Here is a 27701-nt window from a genome sequence, read left to right as displayed (position 1 = left end):
AGCGAGGCAAGGGGACTTCCGCCGAGCCCCCCTCCCCCAGTAGGGTCTCCGTTATTCGTTCCAGCCCAATTCCCTGGTATCCCCCAGAAAGTTGGAAGTCATTTCCGAACGAGGGGTGGGGATTACACACGGTCGCTGTCGTGATCCCCACTTTCGGTATGAAACCGAATCGGTTTTCCGCTTGTTTTCCAACGCGCGTGAGATTCACTGTAGAGCCGTCACAGCCTAGAGCGGCGCGGCTCCGCGTCTCACTCCAGAAACGTCATCGGCCGCCACCAACGGCTTTCAACGGTTACCGGAAGTGCCGGCTGCGCGGCCTTCTCTGCTTCTAACCCGTTTGAGGGATTCAGGAAGCGGAAGTGACGTTTCCTGTGTTTCCGGGCAACGGGCTAGGGCCTGTCCGCGTGGCCAGGGAGCAGCTTAGCGCGCTCTCGTTTCCCTGTCGCGGTCTCCGCCGGTTCTTTTTCGGCCATGGCGGTGCGGGCCAGCTTCGAGAACAACAACGAGGTCGGGTGCTTCGCCAAGCTCACCAACGCCTACTGCCTGGTTGCCATCGGGGGCTCGGAGGGTTTCTACAGGTGACTGGAGAAACCGGGCTCTGCCCTCAGCACCCCTGCCTCTGGTCGTGCTCTTGTTGCTGAAGGGGCTGGGCCGCAGAAACCCCACCGTTCCTTGCCCGAGCCCTGAAGCGGCGGCGGCGGCTTTCGCTTGGGCAGGCCTTTCCGAGGTCGCCTCAGCCGCTTCCCTCTAGCTTCCCCTTGACGTTTTGTGGTCTTTGCAAGGCTGTTGGTTTCGCAGGAGAGCTCCGTGAAAGAGGGCTTTCCTTGGCAGTGGTACTGCCAGAGGTTCTGATAAGGGTTTTCATGCTTCTGACCTGGACGTAACAATTCTTCAACCACAGCAAAACCTCAAAGGGAAGCTAGAGGGAAATTGGTTAAGAGGCTTTTCGTGCGCCCCCACCTCGCCTACGAAGCAAAACCCGAGGCTTCCCGCTCGGCCACAGGGTTAACTTACTTTGCATGGCTAATGCATGGTCGTTTTATTTGAATTCGATGTGATTAATTTTCCCTGTGTTCTTACCTTGACCTTGCTGTTTGACGATTTTTACCCCCATGATCGATTTAGTGGACTGTAGTTCATTGAATACTGGAATAAAACTTTTGTTAAGTCTTTTAGCCACAAGGCTGTTTTTGCTGCAGCAGGTTAGTCCAGCTACTCCTCTGGAATTAGTGGTTTGTATGTGTGCTTTAATGATAAACTGTTTAAAGGAAACATCAAAAATTGTGTTTTACTTTAAAATTCACTGTACTATGTACTCAGGTGTTTCCTGAAGTCAGTCCTTGGCTCTGCGGTTGATGTAATTTGGGTGTGTAAATATCCAAACCAGCAGTTACTGTACTGATGGTAATTTTGATGGGGAATGTGCCCAGCCTGCAATGTATCCCCATTTTACTAGATAATATTTGTATAGCACTTGCTCTTAAGTACTCGGGATGGTGTGTGTGTGTGTGTAAAACTTGCAAGGACTGCCATGTAAAGTAGGCCAAAATGATTAATTTCCTGTTACCCAAGAAGCTGCCTTATACAGAACCAGACCCTTGGACCATCAAAGTCAGTATTGTCTACTCAGACCAGCAGCAGCTGTTCCAGGGTCTCAGGCAGGGGTCTTTCACATCACCTACCTGCCTAGTCCCTTTAACTGGAGATGCTGAGGATTGAACCTGGGACCTTCTGCATGCCAAGCAGATGCTCTACCACTGAGCTACAGTCCCTCTACCACTGAGCGACAGTCTAATGCCGAGGGAGTTTGCAGGTGGGTAGCCAAGTTAGTCTATAGCAGTAGAGCAAAATTCAAGCCCAGTAGCACCTTGAAGAACAGCATTTTCCAGGATATAAGTTTTCATGAGTGAAAGTTCACTTTATCAGATAATGCTGAGAGAAATTGTTGTGGCTGCTTGGTAAATTTGTAACTGAGGTGAGATTATATAACCATTGGACAACAGTAGCTCTTCAGTGCAGTGACAACTATTTCTATTCCCTTCTGGTAGTTTTTACAAAAATCTTTTGCCTTTTTTACCATTTTTGTACCAATTTCAATGGTATTTTAATAATTTGTACCACTGAGGAAGGCCCTGCAGCTAAAACACATTTGGTTTTAATGGAATTTTTAATTATTATTTGTAATGTATTAACGCTTTGTTAATGTAACATATTGTAACCCATTAAAAATTTTTCCTATTAGGCTTTTTTCAACCTTTTGAGTGTCTGAATGGCTATACTCCTGCATTTGTCTGACCTTTTTCTTTAACTGCATCTTCTGTTGATTTGTTCAAAGCACTATTGGTAAACTTGAATCCATTAACCATTATGCTATGCAGATTTCATCTGCTGGCAGAGGCATAGAAACCAACATGGCTACCTTACCACTTTTTTTTGCTGTGTTTTTTAATTTTATTTTAGTGTGTTTGAAGGGGAGCTTTCTGATACCATCCCTGTAGTCCATGCTTCTATTGCTGGGTGTCGGATCATTGGCAGAATGTGTGTGGGTAAGTGATTTCTTCAGACTGACAATTTCCAGAGTCTTTTAAACTAAACTTCTTAGAACATACCTTTAATCCTCCTTACAATCCCATACCTCATTGTGGTCTTTCCTGATTTGTCAAAGGAGGAGGATAAATAGCACTCATCTCTTAGGAGAACAGTTTCTTCCTGACATAAACACTTGCACAATGAATGCATCAGATGTTCATTCACTGCAAAGTTTAATGAGTTTTTTCTAATAAGCATTTCTTACAGTTTTTCTCACTATTGGGCTTGGACGAAAAACCTTTTAAAAATTGTGCTGTGGGCACTAGGTTGTTCTATAAGTACACTGCATTTATTCCACTGAATTTTACATCTGTAGGTGGTAATAGGATGGTCTTATCCTTTTGTGGAGGAGGAGTAGAGAGTTGCCTTTCATCTGCTTGCTAGATGACTTTGTTCTGTGGTTACATTTCTGTAATTTATGAACACTGGTTGTGATACACTGTGATCTAAATTACGTGGGTTGGGTGGCAGGGTTGAGTTATACATGCTTGTTCAATCCTTCTAGCCCAAGGGTGGATAAAAATCAATGATTTTTAAAAAGATTGGATTTTTTAAATAAAATGTTTTTTGAGGAAAACTATCTAAAGGTAGTTTACATAGTTTTCTGTTTAAAATACATTATAGTCCAAAGGTTATTCATCATGAAATAAGGATTAGTTTTTATTTATGTAGCATGTGACTGTATATTCATGCAATGTTTAAATTTTTTAGTAAATGAATTCTGTTAAACCATTCGCGATGCCATACTCTTCCAGAGGCTTCTTGAAGATTATTTTGGGCAATTTTTCCATCTAGAAGCTATTATCGCAGATGCTTGGTTTTGCAGTTCTCAAAACTGTGCATTTCTGTTTGCAGAGATATGCCTCTTCAAGGCAAAAATGTTATAAACATACAGAGTTGAGAAAAAGACCTTGATCCCATTGTTCCTTTACAAATCTATGTACACAGAATCAACCCCTTAAGTGCTAAGTTTCAAGAAGTTCAGTGAATAGAAGATTGTTAGGAGTTGAATAGATCTGCACAAGGAGTGAAGTGTGAGGAGAGGGGGCAGGCAGCGAAAATGAAAGGGAAACCTTTTGAGGTGACTACTCCATAAATCGGGATTTTTGTGTGTATAGCCTGAGGTTTATCATATTATTCTCTCCCTGGAGGACAAAATTATAATGGCAGCATGCCATAAAGGAGACCTTGTTTGGGAATATTTTTATGAAGTTTCTCTACCTATGGGTGAGGCAGGCATGCATGCAAAATGCAAACACTGCAACAGTGAAATGCAAGGCCTAGTGGCCCGAATGAAACTGGAGATAGTTCACCTCGCGATAATTTTGTAATTATCTATCTATGTACTGTATTTCTAATAGTATTACCAAACCAGTGATTTTAATAAAACTGTAAAACTAATCTGAAAAGTTATTATTCTAAAAATGAAATCTTCATCTGGTTGTAAATATTCAGATTATACCATCAAGAATGAGTCTTTGTGTAGAAAGCCATGATTTAAATGAAGTCTTACTGACTAGTGATTTAAATCGATTTGATTTAAATTGATTTGATTTAAATCAAATCCACCCTGTCTGGCTCTGTGATTGTATGATTTGTTTGTTTTTTAGCATGGGGGGGGGTCTGGGGGAGGAAGACTTAAAGCAGGGGCTGACCCCCTTTTACCCTCATATTAAAAGCAGTCTTTTTCTTTGTTTCTAGGAAACAGGCACGGGTTGTTAGTCCCAAACAATACCACAGACCAGGAGCTTCAGCATATCCGAAACAGCCTTCCAGATTCAGTGCGAATCCAGCGAGTGGAAGAGCGCCTTTCAGCCCTGGGCAATGTCATTACATGCAATGACTATGTAGCCCTTGTTCATCCAGACATTGACAGAGTAAAGGACTTGTTTTATTTGATTTGTTTTCCAGACTCTAACACTACTTTCATTAGATAAATAATGTTGGCTTGCTCTTGGAGACTTCTGGCTCCTACTGGTTTCCAGAATGTTCAGAGGGATTTTGAGAACCTTACTGCAACTCATTCGAGGCTTCAGTGGGGCCCTGGAATTCCAGGCTCCTTATTTAACGTTGCATCTAGATATCCTCTCCCTTCTGCTCAAAGGACCTCAGTTCCTTGGTTTACTGAGAGAATAGAAGAGGCTGTGGAGAAATCTAGAGCATCGATGATGAATCAGCACACGCCATAGGACTCTCTACTAGTAAATGAGCCACCAAGCTACAGACCAAGGTTAAACCTGCATTCTTTTGGGAATGTAATTGAGTGTAGTTGTGGCTAAGCAGCTCGAATTATACGTGGATGGCACTTCTGCCCTTGACCTGTTTCAGTCTGGCTTCAGGCTAGGTTTGGGGACTGAAATGGCATTAATAGCTCTGGTAGGCAATTTCTGTTTACAAATGGATAGGGAAAATGTGTTGATCCTTGATCTAGCAGCAGCATTTGACTCAGTTGATCATGCCCTCTTATTATACAGCCTGGAATGTCAGGCAGGTAATGTGGCTTTAGAATGGTTTCAGTCTTTCCTAAGTATCAAATACTTAGTAAAGAGAGATTCGGTGTCAGTCCCCTGTGGTGTTGATATGGGGTGGCTCAACTCCTGTTCTTTTTCTGTGCCTGCTGTCAAGTCACAGCTGACTTATGGTGACCCCATAGGGCTTTCAAGGCAAGAGACATTCAGAGGTGATTTGCCATTGCCTGCCTCTTCATGGGCTGAGAGAGTTCTGAGAGAACTGTGACTGGCCTAAGGTCACCCAGCAGGCTTCATGTGGAGGAGTGGGGAATCAAACCCAGTTCTCCAGATTAGAGTCTGCTGCTTTTAACCACTGCAACACGTTGGCTCTCTTTTCTCTTTCTAGTGTTGGTTAATCTTTATGTAAGACCACTCAGTGAGACTATCTGTAGCTTTGGAATTGGGTATCATCAATACGCTGATGACACCCAGCTGTATGTATTATCTATATATCTATTTCCCAAGTGTAGCCCCCATCTGCTGATACCTAAATCCACAGAATGGGGCCACACTTACCCAAAATTCCCCCCAAATTAAATAAAGCATTGTCTGTGCATGCACAGATGACACACTTACCATTTGGAAGCTGGAGATGGGCAGTGGCAGACACTGGGAGCTGCCCTTGACTCTGCCATGGGGGAAACCAGGAGCTGCTCCGAGCCTGGTTGCAGTGGCGGAGGGTGCTGGGAGCTGTTCTGGGCTCGGAGCATCTCCCAGTCACTGACACCACTGCAGCCAGTCTCCAAGGTGAGTTGTGCCAGTCAGTGATGGGGTGGGGGGGAATGGGATTCCTTCCATGAGTTTCGCAGACCCCCACTTGTATATTCTAATAGCCAAGTCAGCCAAATCTGAGGATACTTAAATCTGGTGACTGGAGCTGTGAGTAGGCTGAACAAATCTTTTTACAAACTGGAAAGTATCCCAGGTTTGCAGAAAAATGTGAAATCTAAAAATAAAAACATTGAGGGAGGGTTTAAAAAACCCAAAATTATAAACGGTGGGCCTGTATCTTTAAGCAATGGATTCCCTCAGTGTTCGTTGCTAGGCAACCACAGATTCCAGGCTTGGTTCTGTCAATAGAAGTCAGGGAGAGGGGGTTAGGGTCCTTTCCAGGCCTACTTTAGCCTTTGAGGAAGGACTCATTGGGCTAGGCCTGGGGTTGGGTTGCCAGCTCCAAGTTGGGAAATTCTGTGGTGGAATTTGAAGAGGGCAGGGTTTGGGGACGGGAGAGGCCTCAGCTGGATATAATACCCTCCAGAGCAGCCATTTTCTCCTGGGGGGCAGATCTATATACTCTGGCAGTCAATTGTAATTCTGGGAAATCCCCAGGTCCCGCCTGGAGGTTGGCAAACCTGTGCCTGGCAGCAGCATCTGGATGACTTAATACCACTAGACTTGCATGACACATCAGGTCTGGCTACTTGTTACTGCTGAACAGCAGCCACCTTATGAATGCCAGGGTGGTGTAGCAGTTAGAGCTTCAGAGCAGGGTCTGTGGGGTCTTGCTGTGAAAGCTCCCTTGGTGATTTTGGACCAGTCACATACTACCAGCCTAAGATACCTCACAGGGTGGTTGTGCGGATAAAAAGGAGGAGAGGAGAATAATGTGAGCTGCTGTGGTTCCTACTGTGGGGAAAGGTGGAATAAAAATGAAATGAAGGTGGGTAAAATATGGGTTGGTGAATGGCTAAGACGAGAATGAGGCAGGGGAAGGGGAAAGGATATGGGGGTTGTCAGAGGGAAAGAAGAAATAGTTTGGGGAGGAAATGGAGGAGAAAGTGAGATGCCACCCCACAAGTCTGTGAGGGTTCCCTGCCATGCAAGAGGGACTGGCTCAGTAGCTGGCACCACAAAACAGCCACAGTTTCTCTAGGTAGAGGTTGCTGGTGGGGGGATGGGGCAGAGGAAAAGCTTAAGACAGAGGGGCTGGTAAAGGTATGTTGGGTGGATAGGACTACCAGCTCTAGGTTAGGAAATACCTGGAGCTTTGGGAGGATGGAGCTTTGGAAGGGTGGTGTTTAAGGAGGAGAGGGGCTTCAGAAGTGCCGATTGTTTTATTAATATTGAATGGTGCACCTTTGAGGTTGGCCTCAAGAGCCACGGGGTATTCCAGGACTCGGCCTTGAGGTTACAGAAGCGAGTTGGTGTTATTTCTAGGAATGCCTTTTTTAGTTAGAGCTGAGTTGGAAGTTGCAGTCTCGCTTGGCTTAAGCTGATCTGGCCATGTTCATTTAAGTTGATCTGGCCATGTTCATCTATGCTTTTGTAAAATAAAGTACTGCAAGATATGAAGACAGCTCAGACTTCAGTTAGCAGATGTAGGTCTGGTCATATTCGGGAAATTTTAAAACATTTGCACAGCTGCCACTATGCTGTTTTTGACCTTTAAAGCACTCTGTTGCCTAAGATCCACATTCAGAGAGAACTAAAGGAAGCTTCTTGGGCTGCAATCTGGAGCGCAGGCTGCTTAAATCCGATTGAAATGAATTGCTTTCTAGAACTGCTTGTTGCACTGCTAAATGCCTCAGCATCTTTGATATCTTGCCTCGGTTTAGTTGGCGTAGAAACCACATGGCTGATGTCCAGGAGAAACATAAGGATGGGGAATTGGAGCAGTCTGATCAGAGTACTGAGAGTAACCAGATAATTGCTAACGAGGATGAATGGGTCCTTGTTTATGCTGATGGCTGCTACTCTTGGGCTTCTTTGAGGCAAACCAGAGGCAGAAGTGGCCAGGTATGCATGTCTGCAAGGCAGCTGAGAGCATGTTCTCATGTGACCATGTGTGTATGTGGGCTGCTAAGGATGTCCTTAATTTGCCACATAAATGTGTGGTGTCTGAAGTCAAGGTAGTGCTGTAAAATGGCTAGGAGTGTGGAAGAAAGAGCTGGCCGACAAGAACTGAGATCAAGAAGAAGAAACTGAGAAGATGGAAACTCTCAGTAGCCCATGAGGAGATTTTAAAGTACAGGCTAGCTAACATGGTGTAGGAATGTAAGATTTGAGTCTGAGGTCAGAGAACTTAAAAGGTGTAAAGATTTCATTTTACCTTCTGGAGGTGTTTGGTTTTCTGGCTTTGGTAGCCAGACTACATTTAGTTCTGTGGTATTGGTGGTTCAGTAAATACTATTGTGGTTGAGAAAGAGTTTGCCAGGCATCCACATACAATTTCCAGCTGGTGAGAGTCTGGGATCTTTTCCTTCAAATTTTAGATTTGGAAGATGGGTTTGCAAGCTTGGCTGTACAATCAACTGAAGTTCTAACAACAAACTACAATTTCTCTTTTCTCTCTCCCCCTCCCTAGTTAATGGGCAAAGCAGTGCTTTAAAGAGCCGTTGGCGGGCAAGCTGCACAGTAAATTTGGTGAAAAATGCCCAAGCTGCATATGCCTGGAAGAACTCAGGAACGTTGAAATCCAATTCTAAATCATTCCATTTAGTTCAAAAAACTCATAGAAGTGCTTTTAAACTGCCATTCCGTTTTCCTTATGTGCATACCAGCAGTGAGAGAAGAACAGAAACGTACTTCACATGGCACATGAGAATTTAGTCTGAGATTGCTTTTGCAGATAATGTGTTGCATTTCAGGGTCAGCCAATGATGGCTTTTCTTTTGGGAATTAGAATCATAGGCTAGATGTACTATTGATTCTTTCTCTTCTGTGAATCTATGATCAGAGATAACTACAGCTGACAGTGCTCAGTAGAAATTGATACAGGTGTTTCTAAATTCTGGTCTTCCTTCCATGTAGTAGGTTTTGCTTATTAAATGGCAAGTTCAAGCAGCAAAAAGGCCCTTATAGTAATGTTTTATTAACACAAACATTTGTTAAATTAATTGGTATGTGGACAGCTAAACGCAGAAAATAAATTAAGCACAGTTTCTTGATGTTGACAGTTCTAATTTTAAACATTCCCCATGTTTTTACAGGAAACAGAGGAGATTTTAGCTGATGTACTGAAAGTAGAAGTATTCAGACAGACTGTAGCAGATCAAGTGCTGGTGGGAAGTTATTGTGCATTCAGTAATCAAGGAGGATTGGTGCATCCAAAGACTTCTATTGAAGACCAAGATGAACTCTCCTCACTGCTACAAGTCCCACTTGTGGTTAGTATTCTTTCCGTTCAGCTTTTTAAGTACTCAGTTTCCTTATACTGTGAAGCACATGACAGGTTGATTCAGATAATGTTCTGACATCAGGGTTTGTGTGGGCAGGCACTACATATCAGTTACCACCCATCTGTGTCTTGATGTCCTTCACAATAGCCACACCTCAGTTAATTTGTATCAGAAACGTACATTTCTAATTGTTCCCAATTTTCTCACTACAGCTACTACTTGGTTCTGCTGCCTTGTGTATGGCATTGGGCAGAGTTCAGAGGCAGTAAAACAGAAAATATGTAATACTGGTAAGAAAATTCTAAGAGTGGTGAGAGAAGAAATAACACAGAGTGAATATGCACAGCAGAAGGAGGGTACATGAGTCAATTTAATGGTACATGAGATGAGACATACAAGGCACATTGGTCAGAGCATGCTGGGCGCAGGGATGGTGAGGAGTCTTGCAGATGTGCTCTGCAGATAACACTGGCCTTTCCCTGAGCATTAAATGAAAGATGGCAGTGTCAAAGGTATGCCATGCAGTATGTGTTACTTTACATTGTATTTTGTTGTATTCACACATTTTGGCTTCATTCATGTTCTGGAGAGGTATGAGTGAGCTCAAGGTAGCCTTACTGATGTTTCTTTGCCAATTCAGGTGATACTATTTCATTTCAGAAGGGTCAGTTGAGTGGAGAAACAATGACTTTGATATAAGATTAGGGAAATGTTCCATTAAGAGCTTGATTTAAACAAAGAAAACTTTTCATGCTGATTATCCTGGAGTCCTGTGTAGGGACTCTTAGACTTAGTCTTTTATTTTAACTGTTTGGTCACCTTTTCTCATTTGTCTGCGTTTTAATTCAAACACTGAAAGTAGAACCCAATTCAGTTTATTTTATGGTGCATGTGACTTCGGTTGATATGCATTGGCAGGAGGCCAAGGCAGTTTTGTGGCCTCAGTGCAGCAGTGCTTTATGCAAATCATTAGTTCAAAGGTTGCCAGTTAAACTTGTGCTTCTGCAAGTCCTGATTCAAAGACAGTAGTGCAGTCCAGTCCTTATGGTAGCCTTGCCACATATAGGATAGCATACGGGGTTGCCAGTCTCCTTCCCAGCTGACTTGTCCTAAACCTGAAGTCCATATCAGTTCAGTAGTAAAATAATTGTGACATTTGTGCAAAAACATTGCATTCCACACGGTTATAATCTTGTTAACTGGAGTAATATCAGACTCTAACTCAAGATATGAGGCATTCCATGATCCTCCTTGCATTTTAAAAAATCCCAAGTAGCCTTTGTTAGGCTGCATCTATGCAGGATAGGTGTTGACAGACTGCTTAAACTTGTCTCCTGTCAGTCCTTTTTTTAGCCAGTCCCCCCCCCACACACACACAGCTGCTTTTTCATCTGCAAGTGGAAAGATCATGGAGAAGAAAAAGGAGAGTTGGTTTTTATACCCTGCTTCTCTCTACCTTAAGGAGTCAGTGCAGCTTACAATCACAATCTCTTCCTCTCCGCACAACAGGCACCTTCTGAGGTAGGTCGGGCTGAGAGAGTTCTGAGAGAACTGTGACTAGCCCAAGGTCACCCAGCAGGCTTCATGTGGAAGAGGGGAGAATCATACCTGGTTCTCCAGATTAGAGTCTGCTGCTCTTAACCATGATACCTCGCTGGCTGTCATACCTGGGAAACCCATATCTTTCCTGCACAGGTAAAAATGCAGCTTGCAGGGATGATCTTGAACTAACAAGCACACATAGCTTTAAAAGGGTCAGATTCACGGAGGAGGGGTCCATCAGTGGCTGCTAGCTGTGGTGATTGAAGAGAGCCTCCATATCCAGAGGCAGCACACTTGGGAGGTGGCAGCAGAGGAGGGCCTCGGCCTCCGTGATCTGTTTGTTTGGTCCTCTAGGGCAACTGGTTTGTTCCATGCAGTGGCTGTATGCAGCCTCTTCCCAACTGTCTTTTTCCCCTTCTGTGTGGAAGAATTTCCATGAATTGGCTCCCTTTCCTGGAGACCCTGGCTCATCTAGTATGTTTAAATACTTCATATAAAATATTTGTATTGACTTTGCACTCTTAAATATCTCCAAGTGGCTATAAAAAACAGTTCTATACAGTAGAAATGCCTCAAGGGATTTTTGTAAAAAATCTTGTAATGTTGGATGGCATAAATTTATAATTTAATACTGAATTGTTTATTATTACACTGGTAAGCATGAGAGATCATTTCAACAAACTTTCTCTTTTCATGATAAGTGCCTCTAGCTATCTCTTTTTGCTTAGGCTGGGACTGTTAACCGTGGCAGTGAGGTGATTGCAGCTGGAATGGTTGTGAATGACTGGTGTGCCTTTTGTGGTCTGGACACAACCAGCACTGAGTTATCCGTTATTGAGAGTGTCTTTAAGCTAAATGAAGCACAGCCAAGTGCTGTTGCCACTAATATGAGGGAGTCTTTGATTGACAGGTAGGTAAAACATTACTTCCAAATCAAACTAATAACTCAAAAGGGGCTGGAGATGGGACTGTTACTTTGCAAAATGCATTTTTCCTGCTTCTTGTTGGAGTGGTTATCAATTAAAATGTGTTAATACAGGGTTAGCTTTTCTTCAGTTGGCTTGACACAACACTTCATCTTTGTGTCACTTCCTTGGAAACTGACTCTTCTGGAAGTGATAGCACCATTTTCATAATTTATAAAAGCAAAACCATTTCTGTGTATTCCACCCCCATTTTTATACACTTTTTGTAGAGAAAGTACCATTGGACAGAAGTTTCAAAATGGCTGGTTTTGAAAGTTTTTAAAACTTCTTAGCCCTACATAGATATGAGGCTGTTTATGGTGCCATTCTTGATCTTCCAGGATAAGCACACTGTATATGCTCTGGTTTCTAAAATGATGAAAAGGAAGACTGAATACACTGAAATGCTGTTGGTCCATTTATATTTAAATAGTGTGCTTACCTTGAGAATTGCTACTGATGTAAACAGAATGCTGCTGTCCATTTTTGTTTTGGCTCCAGTTATGGCTGATTATGCTGTATGCATCCAGTTGGTATCCTTTGGTGTTAATTTCAGTTAATGTGATGAGCTTAGAGTTTTCTATTGGACCTTCCTTAATTTTTAGAGGACAAAGCTGAAAATAAGGCAGCCTTGCTGGAGCCCTTAAGTATTTTTGGCTAACCTTCATTTCTGTTCCCTTTTATAGCTTGACATGATGTGTTCCCTGACCACCATGGAAGCTCTGAAGGAGTGAAATGCCTGATTATGATCTTGACAGCTCACTAAATTATATACTGCATACCTGGAACAGAGGGGCTGAACAACTGTTTCAAAATTGTATTCTTTTTATAATTTCCCTCTAGCAAACAATATTGAATGAGATCTCTCATACCCCTTTTGCTGCTTTTGTTTCTTTTTTCTGTAAACAGTGTTCTGTTGCTTTCATTTATTTGTGAGATGATGAATCTTTACAGCTCGTGAGAGTACATTGAAAAGCCAGCTGTCATTACTGTAGTACATACAGTAACTGTTTCAACAAAAGGACAGTCTATCTCCTGTACTTCTCAGCATGCATTCTGAATAGCCATCCTTTAAAAAGCTCCTTTGAAACAAAGGATGCCATCTCCAGTAAAGGAGTTTCTACTAATCAGCAGACCAGATTAACATAGGGAGACTCTATGGCATTACTTATTGTCTTGCATTCATTCAGTAGCGAAGAGCTGTTTCTTTAAAGGCATGTGGAGTTCCAGTGAAGCCAGGAAATTGTGCAAAATCAGTTGTAACAGCCAATGTGCTGTATAACAGTGACTGTGATAGACTGGCCTCAGAGGCACTGTTTAGGGTTCTGTTCCATCTGAAGTCACTAAGAAGCCATAGGTTGCACAGTGATTAAAACCTGGTCCTGGGGAGAAATGGCTGAGTAATTCTGTTATCAGATGCATGCGCGTGGTGGAATCATTCTAATATTTCACTCCGTTAACAAATCTGGTGAGCATTGCTCTGCTTTTCTGTTGTGGCACAGGGCTAGAAGGAATCCTTGAAACTAGATTGAATTCTAAAGGCAATCTCAGTGAGAAAAAGATAATGCTTTATCAAACCTTAAAGCCAGAAATATTATGAACAGTGAACTTGGATTTTTGCATGTGGGGCAGAGCTGTGTCAAGTTTAGGATTTTGATAATCTAATGTTTGTTATAAACACCTGTCTCCATTTAATAACTTTAATTAGCAAAGCACATTAGTCTATTACTGGCTTAGGCTTTGCTTCAGTAGCTACTTATTTATAGACCCTCTTTGCCTCTGCCCCACAATTACTGCCTGTAGCGGGGAGGGGGGGAGTTTAGCAGCAGATGGTTTTTCCTTTCAGTCTTGCTTTGTAACAAAATAGGAAAGGCAGGTGTCAAAAACAACTCAAATGAAATTATTCCAGGTTTTGATTTAGGACCAGCATGTATCTGTAAGCCACCCACAAGAGACCACTGGCTATGTGAAGTGGTGCAAGCTATACTGGGAAAGTTATGTCTTGCATACTCAGTACAAATAAAGTGGCACGTTGATCAGATACTGCATTCAAAAAGTCATAGCTGTACGTGAATTCTGAACTAACCAATCATTAACTTGGAAGGCTAAACTGATTGTTCCAAGCAATTAACGGGCAGAGTATTTAAGATTTGGGAGAGTAAGGGAATTAGGCAACTGAATTAAAGACATCTTAATCAATTGTATAGGTTTTAATTAAACTGCATGAATCTGTGCATAAAACAGTAGTTTTGAGGGGGGAAATGCTTCTGTTTTCAGATGGTGCATGTGTCCACCACAGCAGGCGTCATCTTAGAAAAGATGGTCCCTCGTGAAACAAGAACTCCTCTAAATGACAGATAAAATGGAACTCATCGGCTATTAAGATAAAAACCTTTTTAAAGTGTTGCCTAATGAGTTGGGATAACATGTTGATCAAAAAGTCATCTATTAACAGATTAAATGTTGCCTAATTCATTAAATGAGCCCCGTGGCAGAGTGGTAAGCTGCAGTACTGCAGTCCAAGCTCTGCTCATGACTTGAGTTCAATCCCAATGGGAGTCAGTTTCAGGCAGCCGGCTCAAGGTTGAGTCAGCCTTCCATCCTTCTGAGGTCGGTAAAATGAGCACCCAGCTTGCTGGCGGTAAAGGGAAGATGACTGGGGAAGGCACTGGCAAACCACCCTGTAAACAAAGTCTGCCTAGTAAACATCGGGATGTGACGTCACCCCATGGGTCAGGAATGACCCGGTGCTTGCACAGGGGGCCTTTACCTTTAATTCATTAAAAAATCCATTTTGAAAATTGGTATAAAATACTTGCCTTTTAAAAAAATACAGTATCTGTTCTGCTAACGTTGGGTTTTCTTAATTGACAAAGTTCAGTAGCCATGGTAGGCCCAATGCACAGCCACAGAACTGTACTGAAAGAGGGTGAAAGTATGTGGGCTAAGCCTGAGCACACAAAAAAACATTGCCTGACAGCTTCATATTTCATAGCTAAGTCCCAAGCTTGCAGAAGTTTTGGCATTTGACTGTCCTTTTACAGCTCAACTCTCCGAAGCCTTAGCAGTGATGCAGTAAATTACCGAAACATATTGAAAAAGTGCAACTTGTGCATGCACACGCTGAAAAGGAAATCTCATAACCACTTCACATACCATCAACTCGTAATTTCACTACCTTGCCAGCATCAAGCAAGGGCCTGTTTTCATACTTTTTCAGTTTGTGACTTTGATGCACGGACATACTCCTTCTCCAACACACACTGCAATGAATTACACATTTGAAACACAAAAGTAGCAGAGCATGGCTAGTGTCAACACAGCCTAAATACTAAAGCTGTCATTTCGAAAGTATTGGTGAATGCAGAATCTGTTTTGTTGCTGCCAGTTTGGGTGCGCCTTTAATTGTAGACACTAAATGGCTTGTTAAAGCACGAGTTTTTGAGGCAACCACCTATTTTATCTAATGTATGGACTGTATCAGTTTTGAAAGTTTATGTGGCTTTGCTCTTATAGAATCCAAATTATCTAGTTTAAACTCAACTTCAGCCTTCAGCTAAAGAACATACAGTAATACAAATGAAACATTATCTGCTAATTCCTCTACTGTATCCGGAAACTGAGGTAGAGCTAGGTATTATGTGAGAAATCTGGAGTTCCCAACACCAGGTTTCCCTCATAACATTCATGCAGAAAATGGGAGCACTTGCAGGAGGAAACTGGCAGCATGGTTCTTAAACCCTTCTTCCTGGCTTCTGCCCTTCAAATGTCCCATAAGTTTTTTTGAAATTTTTTTTCCAGCAGCCTGGCCCCAAAAACAGGCAAAGGGATGACATTTGCAGAGGAGAATAAGCATGCATGTGATCAGTCATACCTCTCTGCAACCACACACAATTGATTCTCCTCTGCAAATGACTCCCACCCTTGCATTTTAGCAAAAGGAGAGTGGGAATTTGAGTGAACTCCTTGACAACTGTAGCATCTTCCTAGTATGATTTAAGCCCATTAAGGTTACTGCACATAATGATATTCACAAAAGCCTTTTAAAGATTCCCACAGGGGAAGCTATAGAGTTAAAAATTATACACCAACAACCTGTTTGTCTCCAAATACTTTCTTTCCCTTACTGAAGGGCCTGTAGAACAGCAGCAAATACAACAACTATAAAAGAGGCATATCTGGCCGGTAAAATGACAAGAGTCTGGAAAGAAACTACCAGTTTTTGTAACCCTTGAAGATATCTGAAAAATAATACCTTTGATACTTATACCTATATGGAAAACCTGGTTTAACAGTTACTCATAAACATTACAACAGGCAAATATAATCCACTGCACTGTTCTAAAAAGCAAATGCGCATAATTTTGTCTTCAAGAAGCATGTATTATATCACTTTATGGTGTATATGAATCATCAAAATACTGATTTTCTAAAATATATGTACCTTCCACATTTTGGGGTGTTTTCCAAACATTCTTAGATGTGATATTAAGTTTACTTTCAAATTAGATTCTTAGATGCTACAGAAAAGTTATTTTTCATTAATGCCAGACTAAATTTCCAAAGTATAAATTGAGGATAACTTCAAACACAATTTCTTCATTTGTTTCTCCTCTCCCTTGCATTAGATATTTCATATTCCCCAACCAAACCTTTCATTGCAATCTTGGTGAAAAATGTCTGTAATCTTGATGCACATAACACTTCCCTAATTATAAAGGTATAAAAATATCACAGAATTTATAGTTAATCATATAATGGTAACAATTTATTGTTGCCAACTTAAAATAGTGGTAATATGACATTTAAATATTCATTACATGACATTCTTAAAAACAAGAGCATTGAGGGCTGCATTCACATCACTCGTGGTTGAACCCAATTGCTTAGTCTTGCAGACTATATTTGAATTAAGAAATTTCTGTTCCCTGTGCTGTTATGGTTTGATCTGGCTTTAGAGCTGTTTGAAGTTGTGGTCTACACAGAATTACCTCCTAAGAGCTCTTTATATGTATGTATCTGCATTGGCAGAGTGGGAGCATCAACTAATTACCATGAATGTACAAAACATCTGACCAGCAGGTATTGGAAAAAACAGTATCCAGGTAATTGCCTGGTTCCTGTAATAAATTAAAATCTTTCAGAATGACTCAGCCTCAGAATGTCTTCTTCAGAAGGTACTTAAGTGTTCCCTTTGTGTCCCACAGAATTACCTTTTTTGATGAGACAAGTGTAGAAAAAACAGGACTGTTGAGAGGTGGTTGGCTACACTGGCAAATGCTGGGTTTAAAAGAGGGCACTGAAGAAGATTGCTTGGGTGAGTTGAAAAAAAGTTGAAGCAAACTCTTCTTGAGGTCTCCGACATTCACTGAGTGGGTCAGTGAAAAATGTCACACCGAGACACACACGGCACTGAGGCTGTCAGAAGGAAAGCGGCTCCACCGTGCAAGGCCACCTGGGTATATTTGATTTTTGTCCTCTGTTCTCTCAGTCCCAGAATTCTGTCTGACTCAAACAAGTCTCTTCAAGAGTTTTTTATTTGTGTGTGTGTGTGTTTGGCAGGCTATCCTTTGATCCCCCTTTTTACTGTCCGAAGCCTGTCATCATCACGTCAGTCTGAATGAACTGCTGAGCCTGTCATACCCATTCTTGGACAGGTCGTCTGTAGTAGGTCACAGTTTGTTGGACTTCTTTGTTCTTGAACTGGAAGATTGTGTATACCAGGACAAGGATACACAGAGATAAAATGCAGGGGATCACAACTGCAATTGCATTGACGGTGCTAGGCACATCGTTGATAGTCACCATAATATCCACATCGTCATGAGAGAGGCGTCTGTCTTTGCTCCGTTCAACCTCCTTTTGGTTGCAACCCATCCAGTCCTTGAGGATTGACCTGGGGTATCCTGGTTCCACAGTCAGCCTCTGGTTATCAAACTTCCAGTACTCCTTACCTTTATAAAAGTAGGTATAAACTGGAAGAGAAAGCAAAGATTACTCCATTCTGTACCATTCATAGTTTACAAAGACAAGCAGATTAAAGGAATTCTATACATGGTCAGAACAGTTGACTTGGTCAGCACTGAGGGCCACACTGGAAACAGCTATAGTATTTGATTGGCAGAAAAAGATGTCTGTTACTTTACTTAAGTCTTCCTTTGCATTGGAAGTTACTTTTGCTTTCCTGCCTGCATGAATATGAATTTGGAGAATAGGGATAAGAAACAATGAAAGTGAGGGTGGGGGAACTTGAAGCTGGAACCCATTGATTATCCATTAGGAATAATTCTGTACACTGTGATACACATCGGCTCCCATGATGTGCGGCCGGGAAACCATCCATAACTATACTTTGAGGGTATGAGCTTTTGAGAGTCAAAGCCCCCTTCGTAATTCCAGAAATATCTGTTGTAGATCCCGCAAGTGCAAATCTCTGTCAGAGAGGTCAGAACAGATGTGGCTGTAGCATAGAATTACAATACCTGTCTGATGTAGTAAAGAAACATCAACAAAACCAGAATGATACCAAGGATTAACCTGCTACAAGATAGGCCTAAACAAAACAACTACAGAACACCACTGGTGGTCACATACAGCTCTCAGCTCAAACCGGTTGAACACATCATTAAAGACCTACAACTGTGCTAGACAATGATACCCCTCACAGGCATTGGGAGGCAAACCACAGACAGCCTCCTAACTTGAAACAACTTCTCATCCACAATAATGCCCTTCCTAACAAGCACACAGACTCTGGGACCAGGGCCTGCAATAAACCAAGCTGCCAACTCTTCCCCATATTAACTCTGACAACATAAACACTAGAACTACAACACCAGCCATACCATCTCAGGTTCATTCGTCTGTTCATCTTCCACCATTATATATACCATCAAGTGTTATATATATACCATGCCTTTCCATACTACATCGGACAAATAGGTCAGTCCCGACACAAAAGAATAAATGGACATAAATCTGACATAAAAAATCACAACATTAAAAAAACAGTGGTAGAACACTTTAATCTTCCAGGACATTCCATTGCTAAGCTAAGACCGGCAGTCCTAAAACAGACACGCTTCAAGGGGAGATTACAATGTTTAGAATAATGGACACACACACCCCAGGCTGATTAGGGGCTTAGGATTCTTATCTCACTACAGATGCTAATTATATGCCCTTAAGCATTTCTCCTTGCTTTAATCAAACTTACATTTTGCATTGTACCTCTACATTCTGACACCTGTCTCTGCTACACCCCTCCCACCTTAACACTGGGATATAAGGACTCGTGGATCTCAATTCCTACTGGTATTGGATGCAGGGAGCTTTGAATCTCTAAAGCCCCTCCCCCCATCTTGTTGGACTCTAAAGTGCTACTAGACAGGAATCTAGCTGCTCTACTTCAGACCAACACAGCTACTCTCTAAAACTGTCCATAACTATATGCATCTGCACAGGTGTGGATATTCAGGCTTCAATCCAATCCAAACACAAAGTTCAAAAACAAAAGAAAAACTTAACAACAAAAAACGGGATATTTTAAATGCTATTCAGTGAATAAACACATAACATGGTTAATACTCACAGCCTTCTTTGCTAACAAATGCTCCTTGTGGGGCCTGTGGGATCCCTTTCCATACAGTAATGGGTTTGGGGTAGCCCGGATCTGTCGCTCTCTTGTCCTCATTATACCTCCAATACCGGTCTCCTTTGAAGAAGTAGGTTTTGCCTACAGGTTCCCATCGCAAAGCTGTGTCAATCCCTTCACGAGGAAGACAGCTGCCCAGCTCCACCAGGCTGTGTGGGTACCCTGGCTCTGCTGTCACCTCCTTAAAAACCCAGTATTTATCTCCTAAGCATGAGAGAGAGAGAAAATGCATATTTACCAAGAGCCGATTCAATAAATCTGAAAGGTTTCTAATGATGCAGCTTGAGACTAAAAAGTGAGAGGAAGCATAGCCAAGATTAACATTTGCCTAACAAACTGATATAAAAGGTGGTTCACAGACCTTACTTTCTTAACTGCACCTTGTCGGCAGTTTTCAAGTTTTCTTGTACAACAAATATATTTATTCAAAAGGATGTGGAGCACATCCAAATGTTAGGAGTTCTTTTTATATTTTATGTAGGAATTTACTTTATAACGAGTTTGAGTTAAACAAAAATTTGGATCTGAGAAATACAGTTATTTAGCCAAATCAGGGTTGATAATTCCTTGCTTTATTTCCCTTCCCTGCTACTACCTCCTGCTTTTGAAGGGATATGGGATAGAGAAGCATAGGAAACTGGGGATTAAATTCCCACAAGGAAACATCTCATTTGTGCAGCTAATTAACAGGAAAATTAACGTAGGGTGCTAGGTAGGCCTGCTCTAGAGGTGATTACACATCTATCATTGTACTGTTATTACATCTTTGCATTTTGCTGTAGCATCAGAAGCTAGATATAGATAGAAGATAAGGAAGGTTCTGTAGCATAATATTTTTGCTAAGAAAGATCCTTGTTACCCTATTTTGAAGTTCTTTGGCTTGGTATAATGAAGTGGAATTACATATATTCTCATCCGCTGTTATCTGAAAATTGGATGAAAAGTGTCAAATACAGACCTATAAAACAGTACAAGTTTAATGTTTTGGTTGAGTGTGTGCCAGGTTGATGGTCAAAGAATAAATAAGACCTTAACTAGTATCCCCTCTGCTATTCTATGTGCATTATGTTTCACACTGCAAATAGCACAATACACCAAAAAGTAAATCCCACTCTTTTTTTGTTTTTAACAAGAACTGTTAAAATTGCTTAATTTCACTCAACTATTGACTGCATCTCCAGTGACAGGAAATGAAAGAGATCCTGCGATTCCTTCCCCTGTTCATCATACAAACAGGATCCCAACCTTCATCCAACTAGTGTTCTAAATCCTTAAAAACATCTCAAGGCACAATTCCCAGGATGCCCTTATCGGTCCTCACAAACTGCTTTTTCCTCTTCACCGTTTGTGACTTTCTTCAATAAGCAAACCTCTTTCCTCTCAGATGAGACCCACCCTGCACCTGAACACCTCACTACCTACCAGTAATTAAGAACACTGTCATAGATTTCCTCCACTCCAAGATGGCAAAGCTTTCTAAATAGTACCCCCACCCTCCATGCCATGACGTGTTCCTCAGATCCTAAATTCAGCAGACTTCTCACTCTCTGGATTCTCCTTATGGATCTTTGTCTTTATAACCCACAACAATAATTTGGGGGTGATTCTAGCAGGAAAGAGTGTGGGGGAAAGGATTAACCTAGTCCAGCATCATGACCTGGATTGAATTTGGGAGCCCCTACAGAAGTATTAGTCTAAAATAAAACTTCAGGAGATCCAATCTCTGATAATGTATAGCTTGACCCTCACTGGGAGAGGGAGGAATTCTTCCTTCTCATCTTGCCATTTGCAGCCCTGTTACAGGAAAAACCTTTAAAGGGCAAGCAAGTTAACCAGAAAAACATCATTTGTGGCAAACTGAGGATTACCGTATTTTGGACACTGCTTGATACCAGAGAGCAAGCCAACAGCCCCCACAAGCTGTTTAACAAAAGTTGCCCACCTTTCCATCCTAGTTAAATTACTCACTATTAAGTTTTACTTCTTCAGATTCAAAGAGATAACCAATTACAAAGTTTCTTTTGCAGAACTCAATAAAACAATTACTCATTTTTGAAATCTAAATGAAAAACAACACAGAAACACAGTCTACTTGTGAAGATGAAATTATAACTCTTCACATAAGTACATATTTCTTTATAAAGTTTTTAATTTAATTTTGTAATTATTATCCCATAGGTATTGTTTGTCGTAGACCAGAAAATAAAATAGATTACACAACAGAAAGGCTTTCTTTTTATTCTGACAAAATTAAATTTCATAAAAATAATCATAATAACCACCTTTGCTGCTCAGATAGAGACACATTATAGCAGAATTGTGCATATAAAGTTAATATCAAAGAAAATATTTACCCTTAAAGAACACAAATTTTCCATCAGATCTTTCATAAGCAGCATCAATCTTTGCAGGCAACCCTTTCCAGAACTGTTCGATCTGCATGGGGTAACCTTCTTGCACACGATTGTTCCGGAGACGCCAAAACCAGCGATCCTAGAAAAAAGGGAAAGAGGATTTCCTAAGACTCCAATACAACTGATAACAATGCAAAAAGCCAAGATCTACAGAGTTACCTTTAAAAGACCTCAGTTTTCCTATTACGAGTCTCAAAGAGCCTCTCTTCATAAAAATTACCTTGAAATCTGCTTTTTTGCCCTAAAAAGGTAAAGGTACCCATGTGCAAGCACTGGGTCATTCCTGACCCATGGGGTGACGTCATATCCTGATGTTTACTAGGCAGACTTTGTTTGCGGGGTAGTTTGCCAGTGCCTTTCCTAGTCATCTTCCCTTTACCCCCAGCAAGCTGGGTAGTCGTTTAACCGACCTCGGAAGGATGGACGGTTGAGTCAACCTCGAGCTGGCTACCTGAAACCGACTTCCGTCGGGATCGAACTCAGGTCGTGAGCAGAGTTTTTGACTTCAGTACTGCAGATTACCACTCTGCGCCCTACTGATCTTCTAAAACTAAAATTGTTTGAAGCGGCTCTTCTTTGCTCTTCTACACACCCTGCTACCCCCCCCCTTCCTCATTCCTGTCCTATCTATTTCATATTATACTCCAAAAGCCATTTTCTCTTCCTTGCTTTCCATTTTGACATTTTTGTTTTGTTTTAACTGTTCTCCTCATCATCCTGAATCTTCCTGCCAAAAAATGTCAAGTTGACATTACTACCAATGTCATGCAATGGTTAGAGTGTCAGACTAGAATTGGGGAGACCTGTGTTGAAATCACCACTCTTTCATTAAGCCCATTGCTCTCTCTCAGCCTATTCTACCTCACAAAGTTGTTGTAAGAATAAAATGGGAAGAGTGAAGGCTGCTCTAACTCTTTGGAGGAAGAGTAGGATACAAATATAATAGTGCTTGACTCCTGGTTTCCGTGTGTCACCCCTCCCCCCCATTTCCTGAATTATGTTATTTCCACATTTAAATCATCCAAATCATTTCCCTTGCTTCTTCCCTCCAATGATCCTCACATTTGAATCAAGTCTCATACATGTCTAGCCCCACAGTATGAACAGAGATCTTCCGCACATGACGCTGCCCTAGACTGAATCAGAAGATTGGTATATCAAGGTCAGTATCATCTAGTCTGACTGTTAGTGGGTTTCTAGGGTTTTGAGCAGATGTCCTTCATATCACTCGCTACTTAATAATTTTGACTAAAGATGCCGGTAACCGAACCTGGGACCTTCTGTGCACAAACCAGGTGCTCCACCACAGAGCCATGGCCCTCCCCAAAGTACATTTCAGATCCCCCTGTCTCCCACTTCAAGGCTTGGTCCCTTTGCAGCTTCCCATTTGCTGATACCATCTTTTCTTCTATCTTCAGATCCTTCTCACTCTCTCTCATACTGTTATTAGTGACACAACAGAACATTCCCTCCATTTTATTATCGTATCCTTGATACCAGTCATAAGAACAGTCTTACTGACCAATACCTATCTCCTCCAAAAATTCCAAAAAATTAACATTCAATCCTTCTTTCACCAAATAATTTCTCCAGGCCAAATACCACTTCTCATTCACAGGTTCCTCCAGCTTAAATAAAATTCAGCAGCAGGGCCAGATTAACTCATAATAGATGTTAGGCAAGACTGATCTACACATGAAGAGACAGGAGATGTTCAAAATACATTTGCAGTTTGAAGTGGTAAAGTCCAAAATTTAACAGGCTTACCATCTTATTCTGCATAATGTGTAGACCAGCTCTTACCCTTGCTACTGGTATTCTAAATTCCTGCCCCACTACCTGGATAGCCACTTCTGCCCACTTTTAATGTGAGAACAGCTACTATATTTTGAGATACAGGAAATTTTTAAAGAAGCAGCAGTCAGTTTCATTTTCCAGAGTTAAAGGCCAGAAGGGCCCCCAATTAGACTCGGCAGCTTACTCAGCATAATGGTCGATCCAGCCCTGCTCAGCAGCTTTTCATGTTCTACATGATGAAACAGCGTACCATGGTTTGTGCTAAACAGCAAGTCAGTAAGAAAGCAATCCTAAAACGGTCTACTCAGAATCCTACTGAGGTTTATTCATTGGCTCTCACTTCCAGGAAAGTGTTCTTAGGATTGCACTGTAGCTGACTCAGAGTGTACAAGACAGCACGAAACTGTGTAAGAATAGGGCTGTGTAAGCATAGGGCTCATTCATGTAGCATCAAACTGTGATTTGGTGTTATGTCCGAACCATGGTGTTGCGTTACATAACTGCAGAGATTAAAACAATGCTGATTCTTCTCACGTACATATGACAAAAAGAAACAGTTCTAACAGAACACAGTTTTACTACCTTAAAAACAAACATTTCTCCTCTAAACAGTGCCACTGTATTGAAGTTTCCATCACATATATTGGGTTTACTGCCTGGGGTGGACGGCCTATCTCCTAATGGGGGTCTGGGAGGTCTTGAATGTCTGTCATGCTTTCTTTCTGAAGTGGAATGGATTCTATGGACAGGAAGGGTTGGTAAAGGTCTGGTGGGTTCCAGTGGCTCAGCAGGAGGACCTAAACAAAAAGGAAAGGGGGGAAAAAGCACTAATTAATAGCCAGAACACTGAGTCCCAAGGTTTTTCCAGAACTCTTTTGCTTCCTACCCAGATTTGAACACAATCCTCTACTTCCTACACAAACGCAAGTCCGACTAGCTCTCTGGCGGTATACCAGTGGTTCTCTTATTTTTTTTTAGTAAACAGTATTTGATTCTTGCTGTGGGTAGGATAACCATGCTGAGTGGAACAGGTCTCCTTTTCACTGCTTTCTCCTTTTTTATTGCTGTTCTCTTCAAAGCTGTTATTTTGTGGGGAGGGGGGAGATGTCAGTAAAGATGTGCGCTCTAGTATTGAAACAGAAACAAAAAAATGGAGGAAAAGGATCAAGAAATGCACTGCTGTTACAAAAGACTTGGGTGTAGTACTATAAAAGGATTAATTTCAATTTAATGTCAGCACTTGAAAAAGATGCAGGGGGAACAAGATCGCGTGGTGCCACTGCGCGGTGAGCCCTCGCGGCGATTTTTTAAATGGCTAAATTCTCCTCTAAAATGGCGGCAGGAGCCATGGGTTGTCCAAAAGTGTAGTTTGGCTCTCAGGCAACTATATTTTACTTGATTATTATGTATGCACTGACTGTGCTTGTTGAGGGGATGGACACTGCACATTACTAGGAACAACATACAGTGTTTTAAGTACTGGGGAAACCATATAAGTCGCTTTGGGTCCCCACTGGGGAGAAAGACCAGGTACAATGAAGTAAATAAAGGATCATCATGTGGAAAGACCCTAGGATGCCATGACAGCAGTTTCCTGAGAGTACCCTCTGTTTGAATATTAAGACGGAGGGCATGTAGAAAGGCATTCATGTTGGCTGCACTTCAGCCCTAGATGCCTTTTTTTAGTGGAAATCTGTCAAACCTAAAGTCTGAGCATTTTCAAAAATCTAAACAGAAGTTTGGTAGTGAAAAATAAATGAGGTTACTTGCACTTTTTTGGCATAGTTAGGTTTTTTTATGCACATTTAAGCCATAACCACCTCTCCCTACACACACCTTGTGTCAGTAGATTTCAGCACCCTAAGCTGCCTTGAGCCTAAAGGATAGGATAGATAATTTAAATAAAGTCGACACTGCCTCACCATAAATCTTTTGAATTCCTTGAAGGTCATCCAGTGGCAGCTTGAAGTTGTGCGTTTCCATGTACTGGTAGAAAGGAGCCATGATCGCACTGGGCTCATTGGAGTGCTCCAGGCCTAGTGCATGGCCAAGTTCATGCACTGCAACAAGAAAGAGATCGTTTCCTAGAAAGAAAAGGCATCACAATAGAATGAGATCATAACGGTTAGTATTACATCAGTATGATAACAGTATCCATCACAAGCTCTGGAAAACATAACCACTTTAATCAGCACTTACAGATGCTCAGCAGCTACACCTTTTAAAAAGAGGCTTTGCTGGCACTGGAAGACACCTGACTTTATTTTGCCCATATATTGCAACTCTTACATATTGTTTTAATAATAACACATATCATTTTTCTAGTACTTTTTGGTTGTTCAAATCGTTTAACATTTGTTTGTTTGTTTGTTTATGTGATTTATATCCCACCCCTCCCCAGCAATACCGTGCTTGGGACGGCTCACAACATATTACAACACATTAAAACATACGTTTCTGGTCAAAAATTTCAATATCTTAAAAGTTTCTAATGGTGCCCTAAATAATTCCAGTGGCTTAGGGTTGCCAACAGCCTGGCGGAAAAAATCCCATGATCCTTTAATAGAGGCTTAATGGAATGTTATTTACCAGGTGATTTTCGGGGACCACCTCTCCTGGTGTACCCCCCGAAGATCTTTACGGTCATCTGATAACAACTTACTGGTGGTCCCTGGCCCTAAAAGTGCAGCTGTCCTTGACGAGAGCCAGGGCCTTTTTGGCCCTGGCGCCGGCCTGGCGGAAGAGTTCCGCAGGGCCTGCATGACAGAGCTATTCCGCCAGGCCTATGGCTGCGGACAGCCGCAAATATCATCTGCTGGCCTTCCTATTACCCCTCCTTCTTGTTATATTATTAATGTCAACGGAGGGGTAACCTGCTGCAAATATCCAGCACTATGAGTGTGATTAGGCGCCACTCGAAATTTTGTAATTTTGTGTTTTAAGTTTTAATTGGGATTTTATTATTTTAAATTTAGATTTTTATATTGATGTAGTAATGCTTTTATATGATGTTACCCGCTCTGAGTCAGCTTCGGTCGGGAAGGGCGGGTTATAAATCACAAAATAAAAAAATAAAAATAAAAAAATAAAAATTAACCTCCATGCCATAAAATGCTTCAGCTTTCCATTTCCACATTTTTATTTGCCATCAAATCACATCTGACTTATGGCAGCCCAGCAGGGTTTTCAAGGCAAGAGATGTTCAGAGGTGGTTTGCCATTGCCTGTTTCCATATCACGACCCTGGTATTCCTCGGAGGTCTCCCATCCAAACACTTGCCAGGGACAAGGCTGAGTGTGTGTGACTGGCCCAAGGTCACCCAGAAAGTTTCCATGGCAGAGTGGGGATTTGAATCTGGGTTTCTCAGATCCTAGTCCAACACCTTTAACCACTACACCATGCTGTCTCTTTCCCACACATTAAGCCTCCATGAAAGGGACAGAGTTTTTTCCTCCAGGCAATTGGCAATCCTACTGAACCTACATGGCCTCAGTAGACCTTACAACTTGCAAAGTACATCATAATTATTATCTCCACATTAGAAAAAGGAAAAGAGCTGAGATATATAGTGCCTTGCCTAATGCCATCTGGTGACTTTATGCCATGGTTGAGATTTGGACGGGATTCCTAATGGAAACACTTGGGCCAAATAACATGGGGAAATCTTCAAGATGTAATTTTAAAAATTTAAAACCAGCTGTGGAGGTCTGCAATCTAGATCAGGGCTGTGGTGCTGGGGAGGGGGAGTAGTTACCCCTTTGCCATCACAGCATTTTCCTGTTCTCAGTCATGGTCCCAGATATGTATATTTTCCCCTGTGGGTCAAATATCAGCACAAGGGGAGGGGAGGACAGCAATCTACACTGAGAAAATTGTGCAGAGGGGAAAAGGTAAAGTCCCGTCCCCTGTACCATGCCAAACAAAAAAACTGAGAGAGAGTCTAATCACAGTTTTCCTGGGTCACATCTCACAGGTGATGGATCTGATGAAGTAGATTCTAGCTATGAAAACTCATGCTACAACAAAATTATTAGGATTTAAGATACCAAAAGCCTCTTTGTTGTTTTTAAATAATATGGTGCATGGTGACGACAATTGGACGTTTCTGACAA

The 27701-nt window shown here is 41.7% G+C and overlaps 2 protein-coding genes across 2 annotated transcripts in view; one reads left to right on the top strand and one right to left on the bottom strand.

The window, feature by feature from the left end:
• The first annotated feature begins 459 nt into the window (after positions 1-459).
• On the top strand, positions 460-12498 carry EIF6 (eukaryotic translation initiation factor 6). Its single transcript, XM_056845532.1, has 6 exons — positions 460-578; positions 2461-2546; positions 4291-4466; positions 9029-9205; positions 11488-11669; positions 12411-12498. Exons 1-6 carry the CDS (start codon positions 472-474, stop codon positions 12418-12420), a joined length of 738 nt encoding a protein of 245 aa, XP_056701510.1. The 5' UTR covers positions 460-471; the 3' UTR covers positions 12421-12498.
• A 4008-nt stretch (positions 12499-16506) lies between these two features.
• MMP24 (matrix metallopeptidase 24) overlaps positions 16507-27701 on the bottom strand; it is a 48456-nt gene continuing 37261 nt past the window's right edge. The window contains exons 5-9 of the mRNA XM_056867495.1: positions 25512-25673; positions 24172-24386; positions 21733-21871; positions 19316-19582; positions 16507-17699 (exon numbers count right to left, since the gene is read on the bottom strand). Coding sequence (XP_056723473.1) covers positions 17362-17699; positions 19316-19582; positions 21733-21871; positions 24172-24386; positions 25512-25673 — 1121 coding nt within the window. The 3' untranslated portion in view covers positions 16507-17361. The remainder of the gene's footprint in view (positions 17700-19315; positions 19583-21732; positions 21872-24171; positions 24387-25511; positions 25674-27701) is intronic.

The sequence above is a fragment of the Euleptes europaea genome, chromosome 2 (genome assembly GCF_029931775.1).
Source record: "Euleptes europaea isolate rEulEur1 chromosome 2, rEulEur1.hap1, whole genome shotgun sequence".
In the NCBI taxonomy this organism is placed as follows: domain Eukaryota; kingdom Metazoa; phylum Chordata; class Lepidosauria; order Squamata; family Sphaerodactylidae; genus Euleptes; species Euleptes europaea.
The sequence above is the reverse complement of the archived record's forward strand: the minus strand, read 5'-3'. Positions and strand labels throughout refer to the sequence as shown.